Source organism: Vanacampus margaritifer, chromosome 2, assembly GCF_051991255.1.
Source record: "Vanacampus margaritifer isolate UIUO_Vmar chromosome 2, RoL_Vmar_1.0, whole genome shotgun sequence".
Taxonomy (NCBI): Eukaryota; Metazoa; Chordata; class Actinopteri; order Syngnathiformes; family Syngnathidae; genus Vanacampus; species Vanacampus margaritifer.
The window spans coordinates 51807766-51820227 of record NC_135433.1 but is presented as its reverse complement, the minus strand read 5'-3'; the positions used below and the strand labels follow the sequence as shown (position 1 = coordinate 51820227).

At 40.0% G+C, this 12462-nt stretch overlaps 1 protein-coding gene across 3 annotated transcripts in view; it reads right to left on the bottom strand.

The window, feature by feature from the left end:
- The window catches only part of plppr2a (phospholipid phosphatase related 2a), a 55114-nt gene that overhangs the window by 23493 nt on the left and 19159 nt on the right, over nt 1–12462 (bottom strand). For all 3 annotated transcript variants that reach the window (XM_077555894.1, XM_077555895.1, XM_077555896.1), the window contains exon 3: nt 771–959. In XM_077555894.1, the coding sequence (XP_077412020.1) occupies nt 771–959 (189 nt within the window). The remainder of the gene's footprint in view (nt 1–770; nt 960–12462) is intronic.

The window sequence follows — 12462 nt, the reverse complement described above, 5'->3', positions numbered from 1 at the left end:
GGGCATGCTGGAGTCTATCCCACCTTTTACGTGGAAAATGCTTTGCAATTTCTCTGCTGTCAATGTCAACACATTCACTAGCAAAGATATATCTATGTTCACTAGCATTAAAAAAAAGTGTGATGTGTAACTTCTTCGTGAATTCAGCTTCGACGTGAGGGATTTCTTCTTCGTAACATATTTCTTTTTCTTGAGTTACTACTGTTACTATTTCAAGTAGACCGCTCACGGAGCCATTTCAGGCGAAATAACCCAAAACTGAAGTGAAATATGCATTTTTAAAATGTATTTGTTGAGGTTAAGTCGTGGAGCTTGGACAAAGCAGGTAATTGCGATCTTGCGATTGTTTCTTGATTTTGCGTTAATAGTTGCGATCGCAACATCGCAAAATCCTAGAGGGTCTGCATTGTAGATACATGTGCACCTACATGCACACACACACACACACACACACACACACGCACACACACACACACACACACACACACACCTGCTTGTCAGGGATGAGGGGGAGGGTTTCACCTCCATGCAGTTCACCAATCTGCTCACTCTATGTATAGTGCAGCAAATACCAGTAATAATTCATCAATATAATGCACCCAAAACTCACAATCGAAACAAATGTCTCCCTTTACGGTACTTGGCAGTGACTTTGACAGCCTCACTGTCCATCAGAGTTCTTTTCTTCACTCTCATATTTTATTAATAGATGCACACCAACTTGCTGATATTGCTTTTCTCACACACTCATAAATAAGTAAAACTCTTACCGTGAGGGTGGGAATGGCAGTGACAAGCGAGTAGATGAGGACAGGGGGAATCTTGCTGGTGCTGTCTGGTCCAGGGTAGGGCTTGGAGAAGGTTTTGTCATAGCAGAAGAACCCTTGGATGTGCACGGGGAAGGTGTCTGTGAACTCGAAGTAGTATGCCAGGAGAACAGTCCCAGCCATGATCACCAACTGGAAATAGAACATTATCACTCTGTTAGCAAACGATAGGACAAGAGGAGAGCGAGAGGAGGGGGAGGCGGAGGAGGAGGAGGAGGAGAGGAAGCTGGGAGAGTCCAAGCCCAGCTCCCCTTTGAGGAGATGCATAGGAAAATATCAGACACAGAGTGAGATGTTAAAGTGTTTGGATCCAGATTACAGGCTGAGACGAAAGAGAGCGAGAGAGCGCACATGTAAAACGATAAGGACATGAAAGCGATCTTTTTCTCTCTTCGGGGTAGAAAAATATGAACAAAATAAAACCAAAGCAAGTAAGGAATTGAAAAGTGAGAGAGCCGATATAGAAACAGAAAGCTGCTACATTTGCGTGTGTGTGTGTGTGTGTGTGTGTGTGTGTGCTACATTGACAGGGAAATGTGTAGAACTGCAGTTATCTTCTGTTTACGGTCAGTTTCAGTTATCTTAAGTTCCTTAGCAGAAAAAAAATGGTCAAAGGGTTTTCATGAGCGCAACGCAGCCTGGAAAATGTGACCAGTCACTTTTTGTTGATGGCGAGGTGTGATGGGGAGGACATCACGTGTGGATGAACAGTTTAATGCTCATGGTCAGAAGGGGCGAATCAGGCTCACAATAAATCCACTTATTGTGTCTACTGGCCTATACAGATACACAGAGCCAGGTTTTAGGAATTCTGGATTGGCTGGGAACCAGTTCAGGGTGTAAACCGCCTACTGCCCAAAGCCAGCTGGGATTAACTCCAGCGCCCCCCGCGACCCTTGTGAGGACTAAGCGTGTGAGAAAATGGATGGATGGATGGTTTTAAGAGTAAGCAGCTAATTTTGATGATTACATGATCATCAGCACAGGCTACAGTACGATGATTACTGTAAAACCTAAAGTCTAGCTAGTAGTCTAGTAGGACAAGTGTCAATAGCCGAATCAAAAAATCACACGTTGAAAGTGGGATTTGAAGCCACGCCTCCATTTGGAGATCAGAAAGCCCAAATCACTCAGGAAAGATGCATCCTGACATGCAAAACCTACAACAGTCTGGTCCTAACAGCCAAATCAATACACGTCATAAAGGACTTTTTAGCAGTGCCTTTTGAATCCATGCCTTCATTTGGAGGCAGAAATCCCAATTTGCTATGGAAGGAGTCACATATTTTGTCAGGTGCCAGAGAGTCCTAGGCTATACTGAATCGTAACAACCTGTATATCTAATAAACTAAAATGCAATAGTTTTGTCTCTTAAGTATCTACTGCTGAGCCCATACTATGTTCAAAAGGAATTTGTACTCGAACCCATGCCTTCATTGGGCGACCAAAAGTCTCAACACACAGTGGAAGGAAGTACACTTTGTGTAGCACCTTAGACCATTTGGTCATGCTGACACCTAAGAACTTGTGTATGTAAACCCAAGAGCTGGTCTCAAAGTTTCAACAGACTGATCAGGGCTACTGTAATCCTCTTGATTTTGGTGATTTTTGACATGACACGGTATGTGATGCCATGTGGGTGAGGGTAGCTCATTGTAAGACATCTTAGGCACTTAATCTTCTTCTCCAGATTCTCATTTGTGGTCATATTTTTACACCACTGCTCCTCCTAACACAATCATATCCAGATATTGGATCAAAGATATTGCAATTAATGATCCTTTGGTCTGTCTTTTCTGTACAAGTGAGGCTAGTTTTTTTTTTACTAGGTGTGCTTAATAGAAAAACTGTTCTATGTTACTGGCACGCAGATTTTTGAAAGTTAGAATCTGGCTGAGACTTAATTATGGCCCAACAATGTGCAAAATTCTTCAGAAAGATAGTGGTGCTTTTTTTGGTGCCACATGCATAATGCCTTTGTGCAATTTTACACTACTATATATCAGAAGAAAATAATTCCGAATAACTTAAGGCAGGGGTGTCAAATTAATTTTCAGCGTGGCCCTGTCTTAATTATGGTTTCCTTCAGAGGGGCAGTTAAGACTGTGAAAACCATATAAACGCACACTGAACAAATTATGTAATTACATGTTTTTTGTTAAAAGCTAATTTGAATCCAGAATTCATGGAAAATAGTGGCAAGTAAATATTGTAGTAGAATACTGTAAAACTATTTACTATACCAGTTTTTGTAGCCTGGCAAGCCACACCCACTTTATTGAAAGACAGAAAGTGGGTCTGGAAAGGCTGCCATTGATGGCCATTCATATCATATTTGTTTATGTGCTGTGATGTATTCTTTGTTTGTTTGTTTTCAAAGTTTGATATTAATGAGATTGGGGATGGGACTTAATAAGTTTTTCTTCCTCCCACTCCTTTTCAGGTTAGGTTTGGGGGTGGGGCAAGGGAGGAGTCCGTTTTAAATGGTTTGTTTACAAACAGAAAAGGGAAAAACTTTGGACCATCGCTGCACTTTGGTGCACTTATCCAGTTGAAACCAGTTAAGACCATCAGGTCACACATTTTCACATGGGCTAGGCTAAGCCGTCCCCTGTGTGAAAATGTGTGATCTGATGGTCTTAACTGGTTTCAACTGGATAAGTAGATAGGAAGGCACCAAGCCAGGACAGGCCACAACGGTACAACGGCCCAACTCATCATTAAGAGGCCTAATCTAACAAAGGCTTATAAAATGTGTTTTACCTTGATAAATGGTACTTGTCTTGCAATAATAATATGTGCCTTGAAGTAGTCAGTATAGTAGCAAATAACGATATTTGACTTGTCATTTGAAACACTGGAACCTTTCAATTTAGAGCCAAGTTACTTAAACATAATTGATTCTGAAAACAGAATGCTTCCTATGTGCTTTTGATACACACAACTACAATTTTGCCAATTCCTTTTAACATGGACGCTGCAATAGGTATGTCAGACCCATAGTTGGAAATGACTCGTTCTAAGAAAAAATCCAGGTTGTTCTGTTCTGAAAATACTCTTTGAACTAAGAAGCAGCCTTCTAACAACCAAATAGAATGACAAATAAACAAATGTGCTTCCAAATTTTCATTCATTCATTTTTGTTAAAAGTCTCGCCTTGGCAAGGGTCGGTGCTCTAATCATACCATCATAGTCTTAATTCTTTTCTTGCCCTTGAAAGGTTCATCAACAAAAGAAACAAAGCTGTAGCTCAGCCATTTGCCAGCAACTCTTTCATATCAAGACAAGTTAAAAAACATACAAATTTACAACAACCTTACAGGATAGATAATATACAGTAAATAAAATGCCTTTAACATGGCTTCTGGTTTAATCCCTTTTGTCTCTCCATGGCGGTCAAGTCATGTCCTTGCAGAACGCTGTTAAAGTTGTGTAATCTCAAAGAGCAGTTTTGTGTTTCATGGATGGAGGATTCAGAGCTGAGAGACACGACCACACAGGGCTTTTACCGTTATACACATGCTTTCCATTAAGAAGGCAACTAGCCATACACGCTACACTGCACCTGGGCAGCATGTCAAGGGTAACAAAGTAAAGGGCACTGGCGTGCACAGGTAGACCCCTAGTGGCGCTCACACCCTTGCCCCTCTGCCTTCTCTCTCTCCAAAAAAAGTACCCTTTGGAAAGTTCTTTTTTTTTTTAAATAAACACTTTACTGAGGACAGGTCAATGTTGACACAATCTTTTTTAAAAAAAGCTGCATGATTAATCGCATGTGAAAAAACCCCACCGCTCGCTTCCTTTGTCACGTGAACGCTAATTACCCATATATATATATATATATATATATATGAACATAATTCGTTCCTGCAAAGTGTTCAAAGTCTGAATTGTTCAACCTCCGAAATATTTTTCCCCATAGCAAATAATGTAAATGCAATTAATCCGTTCCCAAGCTCCAAAAACTGAAAATTCCTATTTTAATTTCTATTTATGTTTTATTTTTATTTTTTACATTTATACCCTGTACAGTATTTAAACAATAAAAAATACCTTAACTTTTTTGTTTTGGTGTGATGGCATCAGTGGATGATAAATGCTATGTTAATGCTAGCTTTAGGTCAGTGCTGAGTTTGTGTATTTTACATTGGGCATATTGTTAGACTACTCCTTGCGCGCGTTTTTTAACGTCAGGCATGTTGTTGAACAGCTAAGGGGGGTCCTCATGCCAGTATTTACAAAAGTAGTCACGGAAGTTACAACGGCGCGATAATCTCCTTCCTTATTCCACTGTGGTTCGTAGCACTGTATAATTTTCTTTGCTGCCACTGGCACTGTTGTCTTTCTTTGGGCCCATGGCGAAGAAAATTGTCATGGAAAAATCTAAATGCACTTGCGAGTATGGAGCACCTCTGGGAGTATTCACGATCTGACTGGAAATAAGCAATGCATCGCCTCAACTATCGCAACATGAGCATTCTGCATTGCTCGGCTTCACTCGGCTACTTGTTTTCAAGGTATGTTCAGCTTAGCTTGCTTTGCTTGGGTGTTCAAACTCCGAAAATGAGTTTAAACTCCGAAGCATTTTTTACTCCGATTTTTTGGTTGAAGTCCAAATTGTACGAGTTCCGAGACGTTCAAACTCTGAGGTTCCACTATATATATATATATATATATATATATATATATATATATATATATATATATATATATATATATACATATATATTGCAGTGCATCAGCACACAACACACATGCGTCAAGTGAGTGCCCATCGAGATTCGTCAATTGCATTTCCACTGGGTGGGGGTTTGGTGGGCGGGTGCGCCTCCTGCCCCCGCCCGGTTGGGGGGGGCCCGCTGGTCGCGCCTCTTAACTCAATGCACTGGTTTGCACCATACACTTTGTTTATCGACATATAGGACACACGACATAACACATTTGGAGGGGTGGGGTAGGGTGGAGACACCGTCTTCGCCCTACAACTCCGCTCCAATTTTAATGCACCACACAACGAGGAGGGTGGGGGGGCATTGGTTGGGCCAGACCGCAGTATAGAGCAGTGCTGCGGTCCCCTGTCTGTCCCCGCCGTGCCACCCCCTATTTATTTTTTTAATGCACCACATACACTCACTGACATGCGTGGGAGGCAGGTGGATCGGAGCGTGGGGATATCATTTCCCTCTGCTCCGGTTCACCTGCTCCCAACTGTGCTGGGGGTGGGGGGGGGGTGTCTGGGTGTTTGGGGGCGGCTGGGGCTGGGTTGGGGTGGATGGCAGGGGTGGATGGGGGGCGGTGGGGTCGTGGGGGGAGCGGGGGCCGTGTTGGGGTGGGGGGCGCGGGCCATGTTGGGGTGGGGGGCGCGGGCCGTGTTGGGGTGGGGGACGCTCCTGCTCCCGGGGGTTGTCCCTTGGCGCTGCCGTGGCCTGGGGGGCCCTGAGGTGTTGCGCTTGCGCTGTCCTGGCAGGGGTCGATGGCTCCCCTCTTTGGTGGAGATTTTCATGCATGCCAGATCCACCACACCAGCATCTATCGAAACTCAGACACAGTCGGCTTCTTCCTCAGGTCGTTGAATCGGGCGAGGCTGGTGTCTGTGGATCTCACTCTGCTTCGTCTGTCCTTCCTTCCTTTCCTCAGTCTCTCCTTTGGTCTCTTAAGGTCTCCCTGATTTGTTGGAATTTAGATGTTTCTGGGGTTGGTGAAGGACTCTGGTTGGTGTCCTGGTGGGTGGTGTCTGGTCGGTGCTGGATTTCACTGACCTTTCTTTTCTTTCGTCCTTCCTCGGGTCTCCTGACGGCCTCACGACTCTGGCTGGAAGTGTTCGGTTTAGGTGAACGGTATGTGATTTTTTAATAGGTTTTAGAACTAATGAATACACACTCACACGCACGCACGCACACACACACACATGCACATACTCACCCACATACAAAATAAAAAAAATAATTAAATACAAAAAAAATTATAATAATTTAAAAGAGAGTGCAATGATGATGACATGTCAAATCGGTAAAATTATCGAATGAACAATACTGAGCTCTCCAGAGAAAATATATAAATAAAATAAAATAAAAATAATTGCATTTCCACTGATGGAGACCTCATTTTATCACCAAGCCACCAAAATACATTTGGTTGTGTAGCTCAGTTGGTGTATTAATGTGGCACATGACATGGCCATTAAACACAGTTACCCCCCACTTCCACATTGACAGCTTAACCTGACATTATTATATAATTATTATCAAATCTAGTGTCGATAACACTGTTAGCAAATGCTAGTCTGTGTTAACACTGCAGCTCCTTTTGGCTTTAACGTGTTATTATTGCTTCTGTCACCGGTTCAAAGCGTTTCTTTTGCTGTAGCACTTTAACCAGCCTAGCCAGTGGATGGACAAGTGCAACTGTTTTATACTGGAAATGTTGCTATTTAGAATACATCAGATAGTCAATATCAGGGATTCCCTTGTGCATATTCTGTGCACCGCCCACACTATCAAGCTGTACCGAGACACTGAACAAAAAGCTTTATTGATTGCCTCAATGAATTTGAGTTTTCTGGAAATTGTCCTGACCTGAATAATTGCAGCAAGAAAGCGAACAAACTAACAAATAAACACAAAATCTGGACTGAAGAGAAACTGCGTGGGAATACTGTTCCAGCTTTCTGTTACTCTATATTCAACAGAAAGTTATGATCTGGGACCTTGTGTTGTTTTGTAGTGAGCCATTGTCTTTGTATTCTAAACACTGACAAAATCAAAAACAAAACAAAAAAACACTCACTCACCAGAATATTGCCAGTACATACACCAAAACTACCCACGCGTCATGCTCCCACTTTAATATTCCAAAACAATTGCTATTCCTTTGTGTCTCTTCCTACTATTTATTAAAACAACAGTTATGTTGCAACACATATTCTAAAAGGAAGATTCCTTCCTATCATCGAGATGTAGGTTACATTGCGTGAACAAGATACTGACAGGCGGTCAGTGCTAATTAGAGATTCTCAGCAGGAGTTGGACAAGCTCATTGGCCTGCACTGAAGGCTGATTAGTCACTTTGATTATATGAAAGGCTCCCTGCTGAGTGCTGACAGACATTGAACAGGCTGGGGAAATAGAATGATAACACTATACCTGAAGCCACGCAGGTACTTTTAGAACCATATTTGTGTGAATTCCCCATCCTACAAAGTGGTAGCTTTATGTTGAAATTATCATTATTGCCCTTGCATTTATATTTATAACTTACAAAGACATTATTATTATTATTTGTAGTAGTAGTAGTAGTAGTATGCAAAAAAAAACTTTGCTTGGAAAAAATAAATGGAGCAGTGGAAACACAGGTTGGACATAATGACCTGCATTCTTTCAGATGTATTTATTGGCGGGAGAGTGTGTTCATGTGTGTTCATGGGCAAGTGAGGAGGAGGGAAAGAATGGAGCATTTGTGTTGTAAAGGTGAGTACTGGAGGGAACTCTAATGGGAATGGCAGAAAAGAGATTTTATCGCTTTTATCGTCCTACAACTAAGCTTTCTTTCCCCATTTGAAAATCCCCTCTCCTATTTCTCTCATGCCATCTTCTACCAGACATCATGTACAACGGCTTACATTTATCTTGTAATGGATAATTCAGAACAGTATCACATTTCTCCTGCTGGGAAACTGTGGTTTTTAGGCCAGGGTAATTAAAGCATCGCAATAGACTCATCTATTAGTGAGAAAATATGTTTGATTGATGCTTGGTCATTAAACTGAATTGCATTGGACTGAATTGCAACCTCTAACTACAAATGCCCCTGAGGTTATACAATTTGTAATTTGACCCAGATTGTTGGGAAAATTGTTGTAAAATTCTCCCAAATGCTCATCAACATACATATGATGAGAGATGAGATGTTATTTCACAAGACATCAATTAAACCATATCAAACGATGAACTGTTTTGTTTGTTCTTTGGCTCAGTTTTGATATTGAGAGAAGAATGTGAGAAGAGGTGATGAAGACTATAATCTAAAGTTGTGCAAAATTAGCTTACTCACATTCAATGCTAGAGGTCAGAATCATTATATGAGCCATCACTGGTCACCAAAGTTTAAATGTGTGCATTCAAGTGGTTTTGGTGTTTGGTGCTCAAAATAGCACCAAACAGCTGCAGCCCACTCAGGCCAGAAAAAAGAGATCAGAACATGTTACGCCAGTCCTAATGGCTTTGCTCTAGGTCCTAGTCAGCTGTACAATAGATTGTAAAATTGTGTTATTGATTTATTTCCTTTGATTTGAAATGTCTTGGAAATACATCTTAAATGTGTTTGCATCACCCTTACTCTGTCATTTAAGATGTGTTTTTTGGTCGCTATCAATTGTGTTGTTTGTTTATTCATTTATATATTTTTTGTATTTGTTATTATTTTTATATTATTGTATTATTGTTTTTTGTTGTTTTTTTTATATATATATTTTTTATGACTGTTAGTGTTAAAGCTGCTCTATATAAAAAATTGCCCAAAAATATCTTTACAATAGCTTTTTTATTTGGCCATTTATGACTCAAACATCTTCTAATTAGCAGATTAGCGCCTTAGCTGTTCACAATGGGTACTCCTGCAAGCCACCGGCCAATAGTTTTCAGACTGGTTTTGGGTTTGAATCGCCTGCCTTTTATGTGCGCATTTTGTACGTGAAGAAGGGTGTGTGCACTTTTATTTTTCGGCCACAGGTGGCAGTAGGGGGTCGAAATTCATTTTCCTGCATTGAGCAGCTTGTGTAACTCAATAGGAAATCAGACCCTTGCTCCAGCCGTCACTAAGATTTGAAATTGGCGCTTGCCTGTGGGACTGTTGGACTTGCGAATGAGGAGAGGGTCGGGCGTGGTTTGGCTGTGATTGACAGCAGCAGTGAAAATTACGATCCCAATCATTTCTATAGTATAACAAACTCTGCTAAATAAACTAACCAAATGCTACGCTAATAAATCACTAACCTGAAAATGGGTATGAAAATGTTTGCAAAATGCTACTACTATAACTCCAACAGGAGACGTTTAAGGAGGCGCATACGAAACTGAGCCGGTGGGTGGCAGAGCGACTACGTCATACTGTACAAGTGATGTAGTTGGCCACTTCTTATCCAATGAAAGGCCAAACAGCCAAATTATGTTTATCCCAATGATTAACCTGAAAATGGCACCACACACATAGTTATTGCCCCAAATTCAAGCTTTCAAAAACATACACTAAAATGTCAAAATAATGACCAGGGCATGTGGACAGCATTAGTAGACACCGGTTTATACAGTTTATCAACAAAAAGAAGTTGATTTAGTGTTGAGCATATCTTTAAGAATGATAAATATGCTACTAACTATAACTCATCAAAGAAGTGTGAATTGTTTTCTAAACTGATGCTTTTGGGTAAAAGTGTTGATCACATCATCAGTGAGATATTGGATGTAGGCTCTCATTGTCTTCCGTAGATCTGAATTCCACAAATGACTCATATACAGACCAAGACACAATAAAAAGAATGAATGTAGATAGGATGAGTGTATAGACAGCGAATGAATTCTCATTTATAAAAGCATCAGGATTCAAACTATTTCCAGACACAAATGTGACCTAGGCCAAATTGAAGTGTCATCCAATAACTTGCGTCCATCATGTACATTGTAGTCCTGGCTACTTCTACTCATTTGTGCATGAGCATCCGCCATTACTAATACACGGTGTCCGTTGAGAAATAAAGAGCATGCCTTTTTCTGGGCTCTCTGTTTTCAAATCCAATCGATGGGTCACTCATCTGAGAAGCGTTAACATGATCAGATTGTTCTCTTGAATGCTCACTGTGTCTGCTATGTTGCTATTCCAAGCTCGGAAAAGGCCTGCAAGTAAGCATTTGATTGTGTTGTTTTGTTGGCAAGATGAGTTGACTTCCTATGTCAGGTGTGAAGCTTTATAGCGATAAAGTAAGCTTGGTAAGGACAGTCTTGTTCATGGTGCATGAAACTGGTGAGACTTAATGTGTGGCCATATGAGAATAATATACACTGAAAAAAAAAAGATCAACAAAAAAATAACATAAGTTCAAAACAAAAAAAACAAAACATGACAACACTTACTTTCTAATTTATTAACAGGACCTACATAAGACTAATATAGTATATATAACAACATTTTTCATGGGATTAGAATGTGTTTTTCTTTCAATAATATTTAATGAATGTTCATATCATTTCAATAAAAAAACAATATAGAGATCAACAGGAAACATTCTAATAGCGTGGTGATATGGCACTTTATAAATTTAATTTCACATGGCATCAAACTGCATTTGCTTTTTCTTGAATGCGTCAAGTCTATCAGTTTATTGTGATGATGTCTGCCGTGTAGCAGCAGTGTCATCTAGTGGTGGAATTGCACTCAGTTTCAAATCTGTTTACTGTCCTTCAAAGAATATGACATACATTTCATTTTCAGTTTATCACAACTGATTTGTTAGAAAAACTTCAAATTAAATATCTTCATTTATTTTATTTCAAAACAGTCTAAAAAATGTGGCTATTCATCTCAAGTGAGATTTGTCAATATGCACACAAAGCTTACATAATAAAGTAAATTAAGCACAGGTGAGCCTAAACTGTTCATCAAACTTCTCTAAAATCGTACTTGTGTTCACTGAGAAAACAAAACAAAATCTTTCTTCTCGAAGGAATTTGATGTTGTCCTGTGAGTCTGAGTTCATGTAGTATAGAAGATAGTGTTTGTGGTACCTATGTTCTTGAAAAGGTTATGGTGCAAACTAAATTCCTTCACAACAATTATGTATCATAATTAAATGAGCAGCATGTGATAGCACATCTCAGTCCTCCTGTCCTGTGTGAGGTTTGGTCCAATTGTGCTTGCATGTGCTTTCTCCAGGTACTTCAGTTTCCTCCCACAGTCAAAAAACATGCATGGTAGCTTAATTTGGAAACTTCTAGTTGTGACAATGCTGGAAGCATTCCCACAATTTATAATTCATAATCTCCTCACTTTTTTTGCCGAGAAACAATTAGTTAAATGTTGCCTAGGAGTGACGTTAGCTGAAAGTGCTTTTCCATTGGCTGCTGCTAGATGACGTCATTTCTGTGTGACACACTTTCAAACCTAATCCTTATTCTGCTTAATATTGAAATAAATATACTTAAAATCACATTTAAAATCAACTTCAAAGGCTAATTTATTAAATTAACTAATTTGCTCCCAAAAAGGTTTAAATACGTTCTATTTTAAATGTTTTAAGTGTCCCAAAAATGTATTTGTTTTTCTTAATGTTTTTTTATGCATACAGAAGGCTTTGATGCAGCCTCTCAACTGCAGAGAACGGTTGAGGAAATGGTAGTTACTACAAAAACGGCCAGAAGGCGGCAGCAGAGTATAAGAGATCTGCCAGCGCCATGTTGAAAAAAGCTAATTTTCCCACAGTTTTATACATATTTGTGAATAATGATTAAACTTAGCTATATTCTGATGCTAATTGGTGCAAAACGGAAACAGAAATATACTTTATTTCCTGATGAAAGAAAAGACTCTAATCTTTCTTTGGGTAGGTTCCATGTTTTTATAGCAATAGAACACAATATTCTGTGGG